Source organism: Phaseolus vulgaris, chromosome 6, assembly GCF_000499845.2.
Source record: "Phaseolus vulgaris cultivar G19833 chromosome 6, P. vulgaris v2.0, whole genome shotgun sequence".
NCBI classification, from domain to species: domain Eukaryota; kingdom Viridiplantae; phylum Streptophyta; class Magnoliopsida; order Fabales; family Fabaceae; genus Phaseolus; species Phaseolus vulgaris.
In genome coordinates, this window is record NC_023754.2 from 28695509 (window position 1) to 28718846 (window position 23338).

General features: G+C 33.9%; 3 protein-coding genes across 6 annotated transcripts; all 3 read left to right on the forward strand.

Moving 5' to 3' along the window:
- The first annotated feature begins 578 nt into the window (after positions 1–578).
- Positions 579–2644, forward strand: LOC137832592 (E3 ubiquitin-protein ligase RMA1H1-like). Its single transcript, XM_068640825.1, has 2 exons — positions 579–718; positions 1671–2644. The coding sequence occupies exon 2, from the start codon at positions 1723–1725 to the stop codon at positions 2416–2418; it is 696 nt and encodes a 231-aa protein (XP_068496926.1). The 5' UTR covers positions 579–718; positions 1671–1722; the 3' UTR covers positions 2419–2644.
- Positions 2645–12357: 9713 nt separating this feature from the next.
- Positions 12358–18458, forward strand: LOC137832593 (uncharacterized). Of its 3 annotated transcripts, none has more exons than XM_068640826.1 (12): positions 12358–12633; positions 13317–13389; positions 13464–13557; positions 13725–13774; positions 13918–13967; positions 14844–14952; positions 15858–15918; positions 16172–16224; positions 16489–16581; positions 17268–17331; positions 17730–17837; positions 18032–18458. In XM_068640826.1, the coding sequence occupies exons 2-12, from the start codon at positions 13363–13365 to the stop codon at positions 18271–18273; spliced, it is 951 nt and encodes a 316-aa protein (XP_068496927.1). In that variant the 5' UTR covers positions 12358–12633; positions 13317–13362; the 3' UTR covers positions 18274–18458. The 3 variants fall into 3 exon arrangements, with proteins under 3 accessions (XP_068496927.1, XP_068496928.1, XP_068496929.1); XM_068640827.1 differs by having other exon boundaries at positions 12393–12610; XM_068640828.1 differs by lacking the exon at positions 12358–12633 and adding an exon at positions 12997–13034.
- Positions 18459–19724: 1266 nt separating this feature from the next.
- On the forward strand, positions 19725–22920 carry LOC137832594 (pentatricopeptide repeat-containing protein At4g21705, mitochondrial). 2 transcript variants are annotated; one of them, XM_068640829.1, is made up of 3 exons: positions 19725–20144; positions 20728–22099; positions 22271–22920. In XM_068640829.1, the coding sequence occupies exons 1-2, from the start codon at positions 19746–19748 to the stop codon at positions 21964–21966; spliced, it is 1638 nt and encodes a 545-aa protein (XP_068496930.1). In that variant the 5' UTR covers positions 19725–19745; the 3' UTR covers positions 21967–22099; positions 22271–22920. The 2 variants fall into 2 exon arrangements, with proteins under 2 accessions (XP_068496930.1, XP_068496931.1); XM_068640830.1 differs by having other exon boundaries at positions 19805–20144; positions 22397–22920.
- Positions 22921–23338: the final 418 nt, after the last annotated feature.

Here is a 23338-nt window from a genome sequence, read left to right on the forward strand (position 1 = left end):
CTTGTTCATGAATTTCATTCTAATGCAGTTGCAATGTATAAAGCCTATGCAGGGTAAGTTATAAGTTATTATCTATTATCTTCTATAATAAGATAACAAAAAAATTATAAGATAAAGCATAGGATTTGTACAAATACACAATTAGTTTATACTAATCCTTAAAGTGTCGGCACAACATACAAATCAACCTTTAATTTTGATAACGTGCTCCCCTGCAACTTAAGTGTATTAATAGGTCAATTCAATTTTATGGCAATTGTTATAAAAAAATATGTTATATCTATATATTATAAAAATAAACTTTTACAAATTCCAATTGCAAACTTGATTTTATACACTTTAATCCGAACACAATCATTTCTAAAATACGTAGAGACTACAAAATAAATAATTAAATAATATTTTTGTTTTAATAATTAAATAACTTTTTTTCAAAAAAATTAGATTAAATAATTTTTAAATATTAATTTATAAACTTATATATATATATATATTAATGTAATAAAAGTATGACTTGACATGCGTTGTGTTTTTCTAATGATGATAATTAATAGCTTCCCACTGGAACAGATTTTAAAGAAAAATATCTCAAGTTCTTTGACTTTCACACATATATATATATATACTAGTTCTTCCCAACCGGCGTGTACTCTCGCACCCCGTCTACATCTCCAACGAAATTTCCCACAGAGGCAAAGCTGGTTTCTTTTTCATCTGGGTATGTAATTTCCTCCTTCTTTTCCTCTTTGCTCTCTGGGTTTGTAAAATAGTGTTCTTTCTTTACCATCACCATTCACTTCTTGTGTTTTTTCTTTGCAATTTCTTCCTTTTCAATTAATGGGATTCTGTGCATGCTCTCCTTTCACATAATTTGTACTGGCTAGATCTTGTGTTTTTACTCACTTTTCTATATTCATCTTAAACTCTGTCATTGTTAAGATTCTTTTACTTTTTGAAATGTCTGGGATATTTTTCCACTCAGATAAGAGGTGTGGCCAATTTTTCCTTTTTCCCCTCTTCAATTCAAGCCCTTTTTTTCTTATCATTATTAGCATCCCTGTTAGGAATATGCAGAAAAGCATGTCGGGGCTTCCTGTTTCTGGGTTATGGACATCCCGCACTTAACCTGTGTGTTTAGTGAATCCTTGTTAACCAGGATTTGCTTCTTCATATGAAGCAATTTAGCCTTTGGATTTTCACTGCATCTGCATACCTTGGTTTATATCCTAAAAGGGTAGTTTCTCTTGCACCTTTGTGGGTTTTGTGATTTTGTCGCATAGCTTGTATGCCTATGTGCATAATTGTATACCTTTGGGCTTCGGGCATTTATTTTACACTTTTGGTAAAAAATATGTATTATATCTGTCTGATTGCAGGGTGATGCATTTGAGTTGGTGTATTTGTTGCTTTTGAATTTTTATGTTTTAGGTATTAAGTTAATCCGATCACGCGTCCTTGCTACCTTCAACTACATTTATCTCATTAATTGTTGTTCCAATATGGATAGTCTTCTACTTATTGACATTTTCTTTGATGGACATCAATTTGGTTTTACTTTCCTGTCCCACTGTTAGTTTCAATTCTGCTTGATTTCACCCATCAAGTTAATTCCCCACTTTTTCTGTCTTTTGTTTGTTTGTATTAAAGCTGTTTTTTCTTGGTGTTTCCAGGTTTAAAGAAGCTGTACTGACCAAACTTGTGTGAAGGAGTTCCTTAATTTTCATGGCACTTGAGCACTACATTTCCGGGGATTTGAAAACCATCCAAGATGCTGTGACCGAGACAGAAAACTCTGATGGTTGTTTTGATTGCAACATCTGCCTAGACTTTGCACATGAACCAGTGGTGACCCTGTGTGGCCACCTCTACTGCTGGCCATGCATCTACAAGTGGCTAAGTGTCCAAAGTGATACTCTTACAACTAGTGAGCGCCCTCAGTGCCCCGTTTGCAAGGCTGTTATATCCAACAGCACAATGGTTCCACTCTACGCCCGTGGCCATGCCACAGCTGAAGGGAAAACATCTTCTTGTGATGTTTTGATACCTCCAAGACCACCTGCTTCATGTGCTCAAGAACTTGTGGCAACATCATCTCAAAGGGGTCAGCAGCGCCTTCCATATCGTAATCCTTACCAGGGTCACTACTTCAGCTCTCGTCCGTACCAAGAAGCGGACTCCACTTCACGAATGCTGAATCTTGGATCGTACCACCACCCTGTGACTGGGATGTTTGGGGAGATGGTTTATTCCAGAGTGTTTGGCAACCCAGAAAATTTGTATGCATACCCCAATTCTTATCAGCTGATGGGAAGTTCTACCCCTAGGTTGAGAAGGCAAGAGATGCAGGCACACAAATCTTTGAACAGAATCACTATTTTTCTCTTTTGCTGCTTCCTTATTTGTCTTCTTGTCTTCTAAGTGGGGCACGATGATTATCTTCTTTCTATATTTATTGTATACATTGTAAAAGGCAAGCTTTAAAAACTTGGTAGATTCATTGAGTGAATTATCATAGGCTAAAGAGCTTGAGAGTTTATATGCACAGAACTCTGCTCCTAAACCTCTATTAGTTCTGTTATACCATCAATTTTTAAACATATCGCAGTAATGGGAATTAAACCTACTAGTTATGACCTTACATAAACTATCTATTATCTTTTATCACTCGACTGAACTTAATGAAGTTACCCTTTTATCTGTCTGCCACAAATATCAAATTCTCTGCATATTTCCACCAAGTTTATGCAATGAATTACTATTCCTTTGTTGTTTATAAGTCTCACAACAAACTAATGTAATTTCTTCTTTGTGAATAAAAAAAAAATCTCACAACAAATACACATTCAATGCATTTCACACGTTTGCATTTGCTGTACCTTGCCTTTTCACGTCGGCAAATACTCATTGACTTTCTTTTTTTAAAGGTAAATAATTTAACTAATAAATTGATGAAGTTTATTCAAAGAAAATAATTTATGTTTCAACTAATAAAGTTTGAGAGTGATAAACACAAAAAAAAAAAAGAGACTTACATTAGTCTGGGTGAGTTAAATATAGTATTAGTATACTTGTTGGTGATTTTTTTTTATGGAGTAGGTACCAACATTCTTGTATTCCCCATCCTTCATTAACATTCATGGTTTTCCCCTATTATTTCTTTATGGTACTAGTTGTTTATTACATGTAAAATTATGATTCAATGATACTGCCTTTTCTTTTTTATGTTCATCCTCCAATCATAAAAATTATTATTTTATTAGGATATAATATTTTATTAAAAAAATAGTTATAAAGTATATGGTTTTAATGAAGAGTGGTGTCTAAGATATATTTTTTCTTATTTTTCTTCCGTTACTGATACATCTGCAAGCAAGTACTGACCCAAAAGGTATATTGTAAAATATCTATGAACAACCATTTGCCAATGTAAGAGACAAGAAAGAAAGGAAAAGTGTAAGTGATACAATGTAGCCGAAAAGAAACAAGGAAGATGTTAAATTTCTTACTGTTTGATGTGACAAACATAATTTAGCTGATCGTATAAATCACTAATCTACATAATTTTTTGGTGAAAAAAAAAGTGCACTAATTATTGTTGAAGTTCTGTTAAATTACATAATTTTTTTTACCTTTTTATTATAATTTTACACTAACCTCCTTTGATGATTTTAAAAAATGATACCAGCATCTTTTATATATTATAATAACATTTTAATTGTTTGAGAAATATTGTACCTCGTATTTTTATTAAAAAAGACAGCAAATGTTAAAAAAAAAAAGAGTTGATCTAATTGAACAAAATATCTTAAATTATTCTTTTGATCTTGTATAGAGAATTCATATTCCTATAATACTGATTAAAAATAAAGAAAAATAAAACTAAGATGGGATAATGAAGAAGACGTGTTAGTTCCCCTAACGACAAGAATTTGCTGTACAACACCACAACACTGAATAGAATTAAAAAAATAGAAAAAAAAACGGAAATGGATAAGATGAAATCCCATGTGATGTGGACCCCAAAGTTATATTCGCATGTCGGTTTGGCGAATAGTCAATATTTTATATATCCTTGTTTTAACGTAAATTAACGTTAATTTCAGAGGAACGAGGAATAGAAAGAAGAATGAAAAAATAAAATATAAAAGAAATAAGAATAGTATTGAATAGAACATAAAGTGGGCGTGTTAGAAAATGAAATGCTCTTGAAATTGAGATGTAGATAGAGCCGAAAGCTTATCCAATAATTGGGCCCCTCGTCAGAATTGGGCCCCTCATGAGAAGGAAAAGGTACAAATACTTTATGCACCGCAAATCTTATCCTCAAACCCCAAAACAAAACGACATGACCCTCAATGCTGTCACGCCTCATCATTTTGTCTCCTCCCTTCTTACCTAACACCCTAATGTCCTATAATGTTTTTGCTTTTAATCAAAACAAAAAGGGATCAACTTTAATTTTAATTATTTATCATAGTTTAATCAATAATTCATTCATTATTTCTCCTTTATCCCCAATATTTTGCATATGTCACTTTTTTATGATATTTAATTTTCATATATTTAAAATTAAAATGATTTATTAATTTCACAAAATTGCATGTAACACCACTTTTTGCATCTCCTTGAAGTGTGATGTTGATTGAAACGTTGGAACGCGCGATTGGGTATGGGCTTTGTTGCAACGTCAATGTCCTGTTTCAATTAAGGTAAACATCACAACGTGAATTCAATCAAAATCAACATAATTTATTTTCTCTTTTTTATTTATTTATAAATCAACAGAAACAAACACTCACGCTGCTCACAATGTAAGAGTTGAGCACATTGTTTAATTTTGTGATAAATAAAGTTAAACACAAATCTATCATTCATATTCAAACTAAAATTACAACACATGTTTATACTAATTTATATAATTCACATTTAAACTAAAATTACATTGAATAATTTATATTTTTTCATATTGAAAATGTGGGTACTCTAAATCCTAAACTAAATACATTAAAAGTTTTGCTAAATATTTCTCTTCTAAGAGTGTTCTAAGTAATTATTTCACAAAGTTGACTTCTCTTGTACTAATGTTTCTCTAGTGTATTTACAACTCCATTTCAGATAATTATGTGAGTGCAAACTCTAATTAGTGTATCATCTGTTTTACATTGTTTTAATTCTATTTCTTTAAGAATTCATTGCTTGACATTTTTGGTGAATATAATGTACCCTGGGTTGTGTTATCATATCGCTATGTTACGTTTAAATTGTTTTAATTGATGTAAAGAAGCTAAAGTTTTGGTAACAATAGATGTATTAGAATTATTATATTTTCCACAAATATAGAATTGTATCAATATATAATATACGAGTTAAAATAAAACAATAAATTATTATAATTGTGATACATAGATATAATATGAAGTAGCGAATTAAATAAAACATATATTTTCAATCTAATTGTATGTATATATCCAGTCAACTTGCAGAAATATTTTTTTCATAATATTTAATAGTATGTTAAAATTTGGGCCACACTTAGTTGAAGTATAACTCATTATCGGCAGTTTCTTTCTGCATTCCTAAATTTTTCTTTCTGCATTCCCATAATTTTGTAAATTCCGAAACTGACTCTTACAATTTTGGGATCTGAGAGTGTGTTACGGATTTATCAATCCAGAAGTGAATCATGTTGCATTCCGGATGAGGGGGTATTCTGGAAGCAAAGTTTGCATATATTATTGATTTTCAGATTGCTGAATCCGGAAGCCTAATTTCTATTACGGATTGGTGGATCCATAATGTTTTTTTCAATTATGGATTTCTGAATCCGGAATGCATATTTTGAATTATGGATTGACGGATCCAGAATGGTTTTTTCAATTATGAATGTTTTGCATTTTTTTATTTTGGATTAACACTATCATTCATGTACTACCGGAAGCATCAATCTGGGAGATTACCGGATGCGCCAATCTGAAAATTTACCGGATTTCATAATCCAAAATAAAAAAAAAATAAATGTACAATTTATATAGAAACACTTTTGTCTTTGCACAATCTTGTGGGGTGCAGGAAGAAAAATGTAGGGTGCAGGAATCTTTTGAGTAAGTTTTATTGGATCAAACAGTTGACATGGATAAAGTAAGCATTTAAGTATTGGGCTTCTTGATGGTTTAAACCTTTGAATTTTAAGGAAGTTTCCTTACAGATATGTTGGATTGATAGCTATAATCATTGATTTCTTCTTTTTTTCTTATCTATCCTCAAATCATAATTTTCTGTATCTTAATTAAAATTCAAATTTTCAATATTTTTGCGTAAATGAAACGTGTGAATGTATTACGAGTTTCATTTATTATATTTTGTTTCTCTATCATTTTGAATTTTAACTATATGTGTTGCTTTCTGTCAAAGGAACATTGCCCAAACCATAACAATGAGAAAAGCATGAAAATAGAAGAGAGGAAAAGAAAAGCACAACATTTTTGTTTGTAGTGCTGAACCATGCTATAAATCATATATCCACTCATGTGTACAATAACAACTAGACATTATGACGGTTGTTGTCTGTAAAGAACATGTATACGCTGTCATTGGTTGGACAAATTTCCCCAAAATCGGAATGAACCCAATCTACTCAACAAAACATTACCAACAAAAATAAGGAAGCATGTTACCACCAAAAACAACATTTTCTTTCTTTTTCGTTCTTTTGCTAGTTACACTGAGATTTGCACATGTTACATGTTTTAGAGAGAATGGTGGAAATGCATTGTGTGATAATAAGGAGATTTAAGTTTCAGCTTTACAAAATCAGCTTACTTTGAATGCATGGATTCAAAATGCACAAGTATGTCTCTTGATGTTCATAGCAATCCTTTTCTGCTGGAGTCTACAATTTGTTGAAACTTGAAAGAATTATAATGAACTGGTTGTGTGTGATGGTGCTCCTGATGGTAAAGAAAATGCTCAATTTAACTACCTAATTTCTTCATGCAAAATATTTATGTTTGAAGTAGTGCAATTTTGACATGAAAACTATTTTTATGAAAAGCTACATACAGTGTGACATTTTGGTTTATAGCCTCAATCAAGGACCCAACCAGAATTATTTTGTGTCTAGTTTGTTATTCCATATCAACTGTAATACATTGGTAGAAAATCTCTTAATTTGTTTGTAGTTTAAGAAAGCAAGCTTTGGCTTTAGCAGTTACTGGGCTTCATGACATGGATGAGTTTGTAAAATCCCAACTCATACTTGCAGTAAGTATTTAATTAATGGATAATACATGATCTTCTCTTGGGATGATTTAGAATGAATGAGGGTTGCAAACCTTTGAAGGCAATAGAAGTAATTCAAATACCACATATAGACTTTGGCAGTTAGATCACATCATATAATGTGTATTTTTTTTGTGACGAGGGATGACAGTTCTTTTCAACCAGTTACACCAAAGTTCTACAAAATGATTGTACTTTGAAAGAAAAGGAACACCATTAAGTTACATTCTTGATAAATAAAAGAAGTGCACTCACATAAGATAATTTTTTTGAACCGATTCTATCACTATGAGTATTCCTTTTGTCTGGCTGGGATTTAGATCCTACTCATTGCTGAATCTAAAATTTTAGTTGAGTTGTAAAATTGTTTTGCAGTTCCACTTTCTGCCAAATATTCATAACGAAATAATTGGAAAGTGGCAAAGGTGTTGTCTCTGAAAGTTTCTAGCTCTTATTTTGTTACATTGCTTTTCTGAATTTAATTTTTTTTAGAATCATCATACAACCTTTGTCGTCTCTGCTTTGCAGCTAAAGTTATTCTTCCCACACTTGCAAAACCAAAAAGCTGCCATAATTCTAGGTAAGTATTTCGGCGTCAATATAGTTTCATATTTCTTAGAAGTCCAGACAGGACAAAAACAATTTATATATTTTTTTCTCTTATAAACAACTGAGGTCTTTTAAGAACATAACCATGACGGAACATGACTTCTAAAGCAAATAATATTTCAGATACAATGATTAACTAGATGATATATCTCAGACTTAGACAACGTCGTTTGGATTGAACTTCAAAAATACTATTTGTTTAATATAGTTGTAACACCTTGTAGTTATAGGTATTTAAGCTAGTTTTTATCACACTAACATTGCCAAAAATATGATTACAAATATTAGGAAGTGGGTAATTCTATTTGACTAGTATTTGAGCTAATTGTAGGTGTTCCACTCTTGCAGAGGCATTTGCAGTCTGTGAAAACTATTCCCCTCCTTAAGGATTCGATCCAAAAGATCTGCATCGCCTTCTTGAGAAGGTTGGAAGTCCCTCAGGGGTAGATGATACAGGTAATCTACATCCCTTTAGTAAATCTTATATGCAATTATGGACTATAAAATTCAGCCCATAAAGTGAATCCTGAATAATGTATGCTAAAATAATCGTGACTGAGAAATATCTGGAGTAATTAATGCATGTGGCTTTGCAGATTGTTGTAGTGGATGGTTGGAAGGCCCTAATAAGGTATATATCCCATTTCAAGCTTGTGGTGACCTCAGTGGGTATGATTCTGATCACTCATTTCTACTGTTTATTCGTAATGCTATTTGGAACTTTGTTTTTCGATTATATCATGTGTTTTAGTAATTATTAGCGTACGTGTGAACTTTAACACTTTCTTTTGATTTGTACCATCACTGCATGCCTGACTAGTCTTTTGTCATCATAATTTTTGAAATGAATACAGATTATTTTAAGGTAACCATCTAAACATGTAAACTGTTCACTGGATGATGTTGAAGATGTTAGGATGTTGCTTTTAAAGCAGCATATTTCAACAAAAACAAAGGCAACGAGACAAGATAAACAAGGTGTCAGTAGCAAGCACTTGTTTGGTCAATTCTTGTGGTCTTTCTCAGAGGGAACTGCACATAGCACTTGACCCATGCCAGTGCAGGGGAGCAATCGAACTTTGCATGCTCTTGGTGTACTCATTACATTTTTAATGTATCCAATGGTTGATATTTAAAATGTTGCCACTAGTCGCAATTTCAAAATTGGTTATCTAAGTTCATTTTCATGCTTAAGATAAGAACAATGATTAGCATGACCTGCAATGAACAGAATTTGGATGGATTCCTTGGACAGTTTGAGGTGATTTTGTAGTGCTCTGGTCAATGGTCAAAGGATTGTTGAAAGTTGATAGATTGGGGTATTCACAGATCTTTTAGCGTATGGTTGAGTTGCTTTTCAAGTGTGTTACAGAACAGAAGCCTAGAAAGTGGAAGCTCATGTCTTTTGTGGGGTCTGTCGTAATTAATTAATAAAGTGAAGTGTTATTTATACAAAAGTTCGCATGAAAATAAGAGAGCAAAAAAGGAGAAGTGCAAGATAAGATAATGCCATAGGAAAAAATAAAGAGAAAAGTAAGTATGTCTTTTTTTTACTGGGTCCTTTTTATATTTGCACAAAAACTATCCTTTTATTAGATATAAAAAACACAATCAAGTTGATCCGCGGTGCCATCAAAGAATTTGATTGATGCAGAATTCAAATTTTAATGTTTGGAGAAACTATACTAAGAGGGGGAAATATCCAATATCATGGTTAAGAAAAGGTTGAAAAAACTTCACTTTGTGCAACTCAAACTTTCATTTGAATATGCAATGTCTCTACTCAAACTCTGCTGCAGAAGAGACGACAAAAGGATTGACCTCTAATTTTGAACTAATGAACATGATACGTGAAATCGAGAAAGCATATCCTTTTTAATATACATACATGATACATCTCTTGCATGCAGCAGCCTTGAGAAGACTTTCCAAACCATGATTTTCATGGAGAGACTGAACTTGGTCTCTCCCTAGAGGAGGAAGAATGTAAAAACTCAATGCAATCTTCTACAGCCTTAGCACGATATGATGAGTCGTTAGGGTCTGATAGTGAACGTGACCTTACCAAAGTGGATGAAGAAACCTTTCTGGAGGATCTCCTTCCCATAGAAACATCTCTAATGGAATTTGCTACCTTTTCTCCAAGTTGTAGTAGGAATCTCACGGGTGACAATAAAGGGTCTCTGGAAATTCTTGAGAAACTCCAACTTCCAATGACCCTCTTCCTGTTTCCTAATACACTATGTTTGAGAAACATGGTTTGTTTCTCATGGACATCAGGACTGAAGCTTACTCTCTTACTTTTTCTCAACATTTTGATGAACAATCCGAGACCTCCAATTGCATAAAAAGCCAATATTTCAAAAAAAATTGTCTGACAAAGAAGAGAGGCAGAGAGGAAGTAGCTGCCAAAGGGGACAGTTGGAAAGGTTGGCAAAGGAGTATATATAGACAAACTATTTTAAGGAAACATGCTAGCTAGAAAAATGGACAGAGGGTGTAGTAATTTGTAAGGTTAAAGCAAAATCCTTAAGAGGGTGAATGTTTCAAGAACTTTTAAAAGCATATAGGTGCAAGAAAACAAATAAGGCTCATATACGTGCATGAGACATGCACACATGGGCATGTTCTGGAATCCAAGTATTTACCACTAATGTGGGAGGTCTACCACATTAGTGAGGCAAAGTCTGAAGCGTGAACAGCAACATATTGGGATGGAATTGCTGAGAGAAAAGGGAGTTTGGTCAAAAGACAAAGTGGTGGAGCCATGGAGACTGAAGAGGGAGACAGGAATGAAAATGTTAAGGTTAATGTAAAGAGGTAGCAAAGAGAGAGAAAGAGTAAGGAGATGGTGGATACTCTTCTAATCAGCATTGCTTTTGAGCTGGTGTTGCAAGGCCTACACCTGCTTTTTGCTCCCTCTTTGTCTTCGGTTATGTTTCTAAAATCTGAAATTTAGATACCACAGCCCCCATATGTTGTGCAATGGGAGAAAGAGGGAGGAACAGGAATTTGAATGTGGGGTTTGCGTGAACATTGGGGAATTGCTTAATCTTCTTTTTCTTGTTCCTTTTTCTGTGTTAATACTGTTTATCAGGAAATTCCTAGAAAGAAAAATGTTACTCCATTATGGCCTCACTGCACTTTTATTTCCTAGGTCATAACATAACTCATACTTTATGACTTTGTTGGATGCAATCATTCTGTCAGGGATCAATTTTTGGCTGTACTGTCTTAATACACACCACAAATTTTTTAAAACCATCTGAGGAATTATATATTATAAATTTAACTATAAAAGAGAACTAGGAGATCACATGTCTGAACTAAACATATGCAGTGACCTTAATAATTTTGTGTTTCCTTGGTGGTTTGTTGTATTACACAAATCCCCTAGGCTTCTATTTTTTTTTTTGCACTGAGTGTTACTGAATTCAAAAATTTCTTCCGCTTAATAACTCAACCAAATTTTCAAGTTAGAACAATTAGGTCTGCGTGGTATTTTTAAGGTTTGTGTCTTTTAATGTTGTGATGCAAGCAGTCTTAGTTTTTGTAAGTATCTATAAGTTGTTGATTCGAGTGGTACTAAACTTGATTTTTTAAAACCAAATTTCAAGTTTAAGCTTCATAAATGAAAGAAACATCGTTAGGAGAATGAGAAACTCTAAATTAGATATTGACATAAGCAATGAAAAGTATTCACTAATAATAAGATGGTTATAGATATAAAAAAAAAACTTTATTGTCAAGTTAAAAATCTCAAGGTTATTGGTACAAGTGAAATTTGTGGACAACATTAAATTGCCCTAAAAAGTAGGCAGGGTTAAAAGTATTGCCAGAAGGATTAATACTTGTTTGGTAAAATAAAAATAAATGAAAAATGAAGATAAATATTGTGAAGTTATGTAATTTAATTGATTTAATAGTAGACAAAGAAAGATAAATAAATGAATATAAACATATGAAAAATGATATAGGAAGTTTAACTAATTTTTTCACATTCTCCCTCAATAAAAAGAGGAATTTTCTCCCTCATCCTAAACTCTCCTAGTATAAGAAATGATCAAAATGTTCTTTATTATATTCAAGACTCTGCTATGAATTATCAGAATATTTACCACCATTATGTCTTCTCCTTTTCTGTTATGTTACCACTTCATCGTATTGTTGTCAAGGGCCTTTGTGGAAAAAAGAATATTTATGTAATGTTGGAGAAAACATCTCATATATTTTGTAAAATTTATTTTGAAAATTTTATTATAAAAAATATCTCATATATTTTGAAAATTTTATTCCGAATCTAATAATTTTATTCCATATTTCAGAATAAGTAATTTGGAAGTCATCATTGAATTTGAAATATACAACAATGATCATTTTAAAAATTAGGAGGATGTAGACAGTAATTAGGTGGGTGCAGGAGCAAATGCCAAAAGTTAAAAGACGGTTGGCCCAAAGTAGAAGCCCATTAATAAATCTTGGGGTTCTTGGCCCGCGTCTGCGGCAGAGGCGATCACCGTGTTTGTGTCGTTTCCGTTCATTCACCATCGTTACACTGCGGAGAAGAGAAAGAAAGGGAGAAACCCTAGCGAAGCCATTGAAATCAGCCCCTTCGGAAATCCCAACACCAGTGTGGTACCGGTACTCGACGATTGGGTGTACAAGGGAAACGAGGTCCGAGTCGCAGAACTTCAACGCATCATTTGTGACCTTCGCAAACGCAGTAGGTTCTCCCAAGCCCTCCAGGTCTGGTTTTATCTCATTCATGCTTCTCTTCAAGTACACGAACTAAGATTAGATGGAACAATGTCATCATCAGCATAATTTGTGCTCTTGGTCTTTTGGAATTAATGTGGCGGTTCAAATTCTGGGAGTGGTTGTGGGAGAAAGGCTGTGAGAGCATTTGGTTGTGATACTAAAGGTTCAACAATTGGTGGTTAGGGTTTGTGAGGAGTTGCTGTTGAGCGCGAATTGCTATTTGACTCAGATTCTGAGCCTTTATAGGTGTGAACACGGGTTGACCCGGTTACTGTTGCGAAACCATTTCGGCTACGGGCATATATCATTTAGTATATAACATAACCTAGGTAGCTAGTGAGTGTGTTGAATTGTAAGAGAGGTGATAGTTGGATTTTTCAAGTTAAAAGGTGCATGGTTTTCTTTTCAATATTGGGATTGTAAAATTCTGGGGCTGGGTAGAGTTTTGTAACATTCTAGGTCCATGGAAGTTGTAATTTAGCCTGGGGGTTAAAAATTTAGGGGCTTTTAAGTTATGTAAATGTGTAAGGAAGATTTTATGTATGTCCAACAGATGTTTGAAGAAATGGCTAAAAGAATGGGAAAAAAGCTTTTATTTTATTATTTTTAAATTTCTTGTTTTTATTTTCAGGTGTATTGTTCTAATTTATTTTGACAACTGTTGGTGTCAGGGATTTCTTTTGCGTAATTTGTGGCAGGGCAAGTGAACGATAGAGCATGGGGAGAGCTTCAAGGGATAAGAGGGTGTGTGTGCGCTTTTTATCTTACAGAGTGTTCTTTCTTGGGGTGCATTCATGTTTGGCTAAATTGGTTTTCAGGATATCTATTACCGGAAAGCAAAAGAGGAAGGTTGGCGTGCTCGAAGTGCCTTTAAACTCCTTCAGATAGATGAGGAATTCGACATTTTTGAAGGTGGGGTGTCTGCCTTTGTCCACGAAAGCCTGTACTTGACTGTTTGGGTTTATTGAATACTTTTTCCGCTGAGACACTGTTTTCCTCTGTCATGAATATTTAATAGAAAAAGCGTCAACAAATTACCCTTGCTCTCTGCATCGAGATTAATTTTTTATTTTCTGCAGGAGTGAAGCGTGTTGTAGATTTATGCGCTGCCCCGGGTAGCTGGAGTCAGGTACTTGTGATGAAATTTTACTTGTCATGTCATATGAACTCTTAACAAACAAGCATGCATTCACACGGTGGGAAAACAGTCTAGTCCATGCATTCAGTGATCATTTTTGATAGCCATCACAGTACTTAAGTTCTTATGTGCAGGTTTTGAGTCGTAAACTATATCTCCCAGCCAAGCTTGCGCCTGATTCAAAGTAAGTTGGCTTTCTTTGAAAATTCTATACTGTTTGCACTCACATAACAGTATAACACACATCAGGGCAGTAGCTTTTCTTCATTGTTTCTCACCTGTACATTCATGTCAAGACTTAGGATTGAAATTAAGCTCGATCAAACTTAATGTTTCCTTTTTTGTTAGTCATTATGTACAACTGATAAATATATTGTTGTTATTGTTATTATAAAATAAGACTTTCATCAAGACTAAGGAAGAAAATTGCAAAGAGTTTGGAGGGTTATAGATCTTCCTAATGTTAAAATGAAACATGAACTAGGACAGAGAAAAAAAGAAGAAAGACATCAATGAAGAAAAGCTAATGCCCTGATGTGTGTTATGTGAGTGCAAACTCTTATTAGTATATCATCTGTTCTTACATTGTTTTAATTCTATTTCTTTAAGAATTCATTGCTTGGCATTTTTGGTGAATGTAGTGTGGACCCCTAGGTTTTCTTATCATCATTCTATGGTAAGCTTAAATTGTTTTAGTTGATGTAAAGAAGCTAAAGTTTTGGTAACAACGTATGCTACAATTTGGGGCACTTGGTTGGAGTATGACTCATATTTTAAGTAGGTTTTGTTGGATCAACAGCTGACATGGGATAAATTAAGCATTTGGCTTCTTGATGGTTTAAACCTTTGAATATTCAAGGGAGTTTCCCTTACAGATATGTTAATGGATTGATAACTCTAATAATTGATTTCCTGTTTATTTTTCTCTATCCTCCAAATTCATAATTTTCTGTCTTAAATAAATTCTTTCTTTTATAGAAGAATGGGTCCTATTGAATCACTTATATTCTTGCTCCGTCTTTATCAATATCATCAATTTCTTGCTGCATCATGTATGCAGGGGTGAAAATCTTCCTCTTATTGTAGCTATTGATTTGCAACCAATGGCTCCAATTGAAGGTGTCATTCAGGTGCAGGGTGATATAACTAATGCTCGAACAGCTGAAGTGGTATGTATAACAGTATTAAAATAATTTTTTTCATGGACAATTTTATTTTATCTTGAATGCATGTTAGTTGAGTATACATATCTTGGTAGAGATAGAAAATATACCTGTCTCTTTCAGTTTGTTGCCCCCTTAAATTTCCTCAAGAAATTGCATAGTTTCCTTTTAAAAATATTTCCTTCTAAATTTTTAATATTTTACATAAATGAAACATGTGTATGTATTACGAGTTTCATTTATTATATTTGTTCCTCTATCATTTGAATTTCAACTATATGTGTTGCTTTCTGTTAAAGGAACACTGCCCAAACCATAACAATGAGAAAAGCATGAAAATGGAATAGAGGAAAAGAAAAGCACAGCATTTTTTGTTTGTAGTGCTGAACCATGCTATAAATCATATTTTTCACTCATGTAAAATAACAGCTAGACATTATGACAGTGTTTGTTGTGTGTAAAGGACATGTATCCACTGTCATTGGGTTGGGCAAATTTCCTCAAAATCGGAATAAACCCAATTCACTCAACAAAACATTACCAACAAAAATAAGGAAACATACTATGTTACCAGCAAAATTAACATTTTCTTTCTTTTTCATTCTTTAGCTAGTTACACTGTGATTTGCACATGGTACATGTTTTAGAGAGAATGATAGGAATGCATAGTGTGATAATAAGGAGATTAAAGGTCCAGCTTTACAAAATCAGCTTAATTTGTATCCATGAATTCAAATGCACAAGTATGTCTCTTGATGTTCATAGCAATCCTTTCTGCTGCAGTCTACAATTTGTTGAAACATTATAATAAACTGGTTTATTCGAGGCTGTTTTTTCCCACCAATTAAATTATTTGGATGACCATTGGAATTAAGTTTGTGAGCTCCTCTTCTTTCTCTTGATTTATTCAGGTCATTAGACATTTCGATGGCTGCAAGGCTGACCTGGTTGTGTGTGATGGTGCTCCTGATGGTAAAGAAAATGCTCAATTTAACTAATTAATTTCTTCATAGAAAATATTTATGTTTGAAGTAGTGCAATTTGACATGAAAACAATTTTTATGAAAAGCTACATACAGTGTGACATTTTGGTTTATAGCCTCAATCAAGGACCCAACCAGAATTATTTTGTCTCTTGTTTGTTATTCCATTTCAATTGTAATACATTGGTATAAAATCTCTTAATTTGTTTGTAGTTTAAGAAAGCAAGCTTTGGCTTTTGCAGTTACTGGGCTTCATGACATGGATGAGTTTGTACAATCCCAACTCATACTTGCAGTAAGTATTTAATTTCTGCCCCTTTCTTGTTGTTTGTGCCTTTTATTGTTTTTCCAGCTGGATAGTACATGTTCACGTTATCACTATTGCAAATTGGAGATGAGAAAATAAATTTGAAGGGTATATAAAATCAGTGATTGCTCCATCTATTTCTCTTTGCCCTATTGTGAAACCAGGATTAATTGATTTGCAAAGAGTTGCATGGTTTTATTTGCCTCTTGTTGGGTTTTTGTTGCAGATTGATGCTTATTGGTATTCTTGCAGGGGTTGACAATTGTTACTCATGTACTTAAGGAAGGAGGGAAGTTTATTGCAAAGATATTTAGAGGAAAGGACACATCCCTTCTATATTGTCAGGTATTTGAAGTCCCCGTATCATGAAATATTAGAAATTGAAGACTTGTGTGCTTGTGCGTAGTTGACATTAGTGCAATTTTGTTTTTACATCCATGCCTTGCAGTCATCCAACTTTCAGTTAGCTTTTGGAAACATCTATAGAGAACTGATAATACATGATCTTCTCTGGGAATGATTAAGAATGAATGAGGGTTGCAAACCTTTGAAGGCAATAGAAGTAATTCAAATACCACATATTTCTGACTTTGGCAGTTAGATCAAATCATATAATGTGTATTTTTTTTGTGACGAGAAATGAGTGTTTTCAACGAATTACACCAAAATTCTACAAAATGATTGTACTTTGAAATAAAAGGAACACCATTAAGTTACATTCTTGATAAATAAAAGAAGTGCACACATATAAAATATTTTTTGAATCGATTCTATCTCTGTGAGTATGCCCTTTGTCTGGCTGGGATTTAGACCCTACTCATTACTGAATCTAAATTTTAGTTGAGTTGTGAAATTGTTTTGCAGTTCCACTTTCTGCCAAATATTCATAACGAAACAATTGGAAAGTGGCAAAGGTGTATCATTGTCTCTGAAAGTTACTTGCTCTTATTTTGTTACATAGTTTTTCGGAATTTAATTTTTTCTATAACCCTAGAATCATCATGACAACCTGTGTCGTCTCTGCCTTGCAGCTAAAGCTATTCTTCCCTGTAGTGACATTTGCAAAACCAAAAAGCAGCCGTAATTCTAGCATAGGTAAGGATTTTTAGTTTCTCAATGCTTGCTATTTTTGGTATGCATACTTTTTCCCCTCTTTATCGTTTCTTTTTATTATGAGAAGTAGCCTTGTTCAAGAGTTTACAGTCATGACGTTACATAGAAATAGACAGTCGAAACATTAATTAGATTTAACAGAAGCTTTTCTATCGTGTAAGAAATGTCTATGAAATTATGAACCTCGAAAATACTAGTTTAAAATAGCTGCAGCCCCTTTTGGATTGAACTTTGAAAACATAGCTGTATCACCTTGTAGTTATATGTGTTTAAGCTAGTTTTTACCACACTAACATTGCCCAAAATATGGTTAAAAATGTTAAGTGGGAAAATCTATTGGACTAGTATTTGAGCTAATTGTAGGTGTTTCACTTTTGCAGAGGCATTTGCAGTCTGTGAAAACTATTCCCCTCCTGAAGGATTCGATCCAAAAGATCTGCATCGCCTTCTTGAGAAGGTTGGAAGTCCCTCGGGGGTAGATGATACAGGTATATCTACGTCCTTATAGTAAATCTTATATTTAATTATGAACTATAAATTCAGCCCATACAGTGAATCCTGAATAATGTATGCTAAAATAATCGTGACCCTGAGAAATATCCGTTGCTGTTTTCATTGTATCATCAGTAGACTTATTTTTCATGGCTTTGGTCTGGAGTAATTAATGCATGTGGCTTTGCAGATTGTTGTAGTGGATGGTTGGAAGGCCCTAATAAGGTGTATATCCCATTTCTAGCTTGTGGTGACCTCAGTGGGTATGATTCTGATCGCTCATATCCACTACCTAAAGTTGATGGGGGAACATATCAAAGCTTGGATCCTGTACAACCCCCAATTGCTCCACCTTACAAGAGAGCTCTGGAGTTAAAAAAGGCCTCCAGTCAAGGAGTCCGAGAACCTGAAAACCTCTCATTGGATTCTTGATTGTGCTATACACTGTTTATTCATGATGTCATTTGGAACTTTGTTTTTCGATTATATGATGTGTTCTAATAATTATTAGCGTACGTGTGAACTTTAACACCTTCTTTGTCTTGGACCATCACTGCATGCCTGACTAGTCTTTTGTCGTCACAATTTTGAAATGAATATATATTATTTTAAGGTAACCATATAAACATGTAAACTGTTCACTGGATGATGTTGAAGATGTTAGGAAGTTGCTTCTAAAGCAGTATATTTCAACAAAAACAAAGGCAACGAGACAAGGTAAACAAGGTGTCAGTAGCAAGCACTTGTCTGGTCCATTCTTGTGGTCTTTCTCAGAGGGAACTGCAGATCGCACTTGACCCGTGCCAGTGCAGGGGAGCAATCGAACTTTGCATGCCCTTGGGGTACTCATTACTTTTTTAATGTATCCAATGGTTGATATTTAAAATGTTGCTGCTAGTCGTAATTTGTAAATTGGTTATCTAAGTTCATTTTCATGGTTAAGAACAATGATTAGCATGACTTGCAATGAACAGAATTTGGATGGATTCCTTGGACAGTTTGAGGTGATTTTGTGGTGTTGCGTTTTATTCAAATATCCTGATGCATGCGTTTTCAAACTAATCCTCTTTCATCCCCTTCCAAAAAAATCCCCTCTCCAATCCAAACGGAACATTAAGTATGTGATAGGTCACTTAGCATTTGACTCATTTGTTTGTGGAATTTGATTTCCAAGTGTGTTATCATATCATGACACCACAATATTCAAGACTGTACTATAAATTATCAGAATATTTATTACATTTGAGTTACTCAATTTGTAATATATTTCTAAATTATATAATTAATTTATTTAAAATTATATAATCTTCAATTTTTTATATTACACTATTCGAAATATAATTTTATATTGTATACTCTTAAAATATTTAAATTATCTATTTCAATGCATAGTTTTGAAAAAATCATTCTTAATTATCTAATTCATAAATTACTACTGAGATAATAATTATAAGTTTGGGAAACATCAAATCTAAAATGTCTTAAAAGTAGAAGTGAAATGTATGTAAGTTAATATTTTTGCTTCTTACACTTCCATAATTAATACTTTCACCTCCATGATAATAGCAAGTGTTAATGTAGCAAGAGGAGTAAAATATCCGCTCTCTCTGCCTCTCCACTACAGTTATTTACCACCATTATGTCTTCTTCTTTTCATTTTAGATTAATTAATTCAGAAAAGGTAAAATAAATGTTTATGTAGTATTGCAGAAAACATCTCATATATTTTGTAAAATTTATTATAAAAGATAACTCATATTTTAGAAATTTTATTTTGAAAAATATATTTTAAAAGTTTTATTCCAGAAATTTTATTCTTAACATTTTCAGAATTTGAAATATATAATAATGATAATTTTAAAATTTTGAGGGTGTAGACAGTAATTAGGAGAGTGCAGAAGCAAATGCGTAAAGTAAGAAGATGGTTGGCCCAAAGTAGAAGCCCATTAATAAACCTTGGGTCCTTGGCCGGCGTCTGCGGCAGAGGCGACCACAGTGTTTGTGGCGTTTCCATTCATTCACCATCGTTACACTGCGCTAAGAGAAAGAAAGAGAGAAACCATAGCAAAGCCATTGAAGAGATGATTCTTCGCAGAATCGCAGCCGCTAGCAGGTCATACTACACGAGCAGGACAAATAAACCGAACCTGTACTCGAAAATCAGCCCCCTCGGAAATCCCAACACCAGTGTGGTACCGGTACTCGACGATTGGGTGTACAAGGGGAACAAGGTCCGAGTCGCAGAACTTCAACGCATCATTCGTGACCTTCGCAAACGCAGTAGGTTCTCCCAAGCCCTCCAGGTCTGGTTTTATCTCATTCATGCTCCTCTTAAAGTACACGAACTAAGATTAGATGGAACAATGTCATCATCAGCATAATTTGTGCTCTTCAATAAGTTGTCTATTTTCAAAATTGTGAATCCTCGTTGATGGAAAATTTCTATAAATAAAATACTTTTCAATTTAAGCATTAGTCCCCTAAAAGACACGGATTCTCAATTTCGTTGTTATGCGTTAATGTTTATGTTATTGCTTCCTATTAGTACAAACTTTACCAGTATAATCTCTGATATCATATGTTGACTGCTAACCACACTGCACATTTTAATTTGGTTTGGTGCTACACTTACGGACCAAACTGACAATGTTTAGATGCATAGGATTAGTTTTCACGCATATGGACCAAATTGAAAATCTGCAACACATGTAGGAACCACATTGTATGTTTAACCTACTTGTTATAATCGTAACTGCTTTGTTGTTAAAGTGCGGTTTGCGAATTTCAAAGTTTGATTTGATTTTACTTATTGTGAATGCACCGTGCTTGGATCGGCTGGTTGGTTGTTCGCTTCAAGTTATTTATGTTGTCAATGACTGGCTGCAGGTATCTGAGTGGATGTACATGAATGGTGTGTGCATATTCTCTCCAACGGAACATGCGGTGCATTTGGATCTGATTGGCAATGTTCAAGGATTCTCTGCTGCAGAAAGCTATTTTGATGCCTTGAGGAATGTAGACAAAACCCATAAGACCTACGGTGCTCTCTTGAATTGCTATGCTCGCCAGCGTGAAGCTGACAAGGCCCTGTCTCATTTTCTGAAAATGAAGGAGTTGGGGTTTGCTTCGTCTCCTCTAACCTACAATGTCATTATGTGTCTGTACTCAAAGATTGGACAGCACGAGAAGGTTCCTGATGTGCTAAGTGAGATGAAAAAGAACGAGGTCATGCCTGACAATTTTACCTACAGGATCTGTATAAATTCTTATGGTGTGAGGTCTGATTTTGGTGGAGTGGAAAGAGTGTTGAAAGAAATGGAGACTCAACCACACATTGTGATGGACTGGAACACTTACTCTATCGTGGCCAATTTTTATATAAAAGCTGGGTTTAGAAGAGAGGCAGTTTCTGCCCTAAAGAAATCTGAGGAGAAGCTAGGTAACAAAGATGGCCAAGGTCACAATCATCTCATCTCTCTGTATGCCCAACTTGAACTGAAGAATGAGGTCATGAGAATATGGGATCTGGAGAAAAGTGCTTGCAAGAGGTGCATAAACAGGGATTTCACAACCATGTTAGAATCCCTTGTAAAGCTTGGGGCGTTCGATGAAGCTGAGAAAATACTTATGGAATGGGAATCCTCTGGCAATTGTTATGATTTTGGAATCCCTAGTATTGTAATCATTGGGTATGCACAAAAAAGTTTGTATGAGAAAGCCGAGACCATCCTCCTAGAGTTACAAAATAAGGAAAAGCTCACAACCCCAAACTGTTGGTCAATGGTGGCAGGTGGATATCTTCACAAGGGTGAGACGGAGAAAGCATTGAGGTGCTTTAAAACTGCCCTCTCTATGTACGTGGAAAATAAAGGATGGAAGCCGAACGCAAAGGTGGTTGCAGAACTATTAAGTTGGATTGCTGATAACAGCAGTATTGAAGATGCAGAAGATTTCATCAGATTATTAAGAAATGCCATCCCAGTGAATAGACAAGTATATCATACCCTAATCAAGACTTATGTGCGAGGTGGTAAAGAAGTGGATGAGCTTCTGGACCGCATGGAGAAAGATGGCATCGTCGAAAACAAAGAAACTAAGAAAATAATCAAAATCAGGAATGCATGAATTTTGAAACTTAGTTTTGCATTTCTTCTGCAGTGGAATCTTAATGGGTTGGTTCATTCTGGGATCATTTTACTAGAATTGAATCAAGGATCGATTGATTTATTCTTGGAGTTCATCCAAGTCCTCGAAAGTGGTAAGCTCTTTCACCTTAGTTCCCGAATTTAACTCAACTACAAAATAGTTCTTGAATGTGTGAATAGTATTTCAAGTTAGACCTTTCATTAGGTTATTTCTAAACTTAATTGCAGCGCGCACGTGACACATTATCGAACATGATATTGACCTTGACTAATTTTGATAACAGATGGATAGGGACTAAAGTGATGCGGTTAGGGGCCAAACTGAAAGTGTAAAACATTGATTGAAAAGTCGTATTGACAAAATTGAATCTGTCTTCCCGTAACAATTTTTTGTTGGTATTCGCTTGTAGTATAATGTGAGGATAATGGTTCTTCACGGGATTTCAAAGAAGCTGATGGAAATACGAGGTGGAGTGAAATGCTTGCAGGTTCACTTCGAGAAGAGGAAGTTGCACTCCTCGCAGGTTGCTGTAAAAACTGCTGGGACATGCCAATTGCGAAATCAATGTTACTTTCAAATATTTCTCTGCTCTTTACAACATAAAATACAAAGTGTTATTTTATTTATTTACAATTTAAATAGTCTCTTTAAAATCGAATAACTAAGTAAATGATTGGGTAAAGGACAACAACGATTTTAGTTTCGTAATAATTAATTAGTCAATATAGAGTTGAGTTTGTTGTCCTCATTGAATATATGTGCAATAGTTAAATGATCACTTGTCTTGATTATGTATTTAGCGCAACTATCCAAACATAATGTTTGAATTGACTTCTTTTGTTGTTTTACCATATGCTGTTGCAGACGAGGTATTCTTTGGCCTTGTATACGTGTATTCCTTGTTCTCTAGATGAATAGATTGGATTCTTGTTACTTAGGCTTCAGCAGATATTTAAAGAATATAACTTAAGTAATGGCAATACAAATTAAATTCACAGTTGCAAAGGATTTTTCATGTAGTAGTAGTGAATATATTTTATGCTTAGTTGTGACTACTGATTTAAATTTCAGTCTCTTTTTTTTTCTGTTGAGGTATTTTAAAAAGAAGTCTGATATCATGTTATTGTAAGAGCATTTCCAAAGGTGAATGTTTAAGAGTTGCTTAAAAATTGAATTGCTTCGCTGGAGCTTTGGAGTTGTTTAATAAAATTGAATTGCTTCTGCAAGTCGTTGTTTAAGGATAAAAATATATTTTATCCAAATCTGTAATTAAGTTTAAATTAAAAAAATAAATTGTAAATTATTTGAAGTTTGTTAAGTTTTTTCATTGAAGTAAAATTGAATGTAAATT

Bases quoted from the DNA above. Each gene is read 5' to 3' on its own strand.
- LOC137832592 (XM_068640825.1), top strand. From the start codon at position 1,723: ATGGCACTTGAGCACTACATTTCCGGGGATTTGAAAACCATCCAAGAT.
- LOC137832593 (XM_068640826.1), top strand. From the start codon at position 13,363: ATGGGGAGAGCTTCAAGGGATAAGAGG. The intron at 15,919-16,171 runs GTAAAGAAAATG...TGGCTTTTGCAG, and splicing joins GTGTGATGGTGCTCCTGATG to TTACTGGGCTTCATGACATG. The intron at 17,838-18,031 runs GTATATCTACGT...GTGGCTTTGCAG, and splicing joins CTCGGGGGTAGATGATACAG to ATTGTTGTAGTGGATGGTTG.
- LOC137832594 (XM_068640829.1), top strand. From the start codon at position 19,746: ATGCGTAAAGTAAGAAGATGGTTGGCCCAAAGTAGAAGCCCATTAATA. The intron at 20,145-20,727 runs GTCTGGTTTTAT...GACTGGCTGCAG, and splicing joins GGTTCTCCCAAGCCCTCCAG to GTATCTGAGTGGATGTACAT.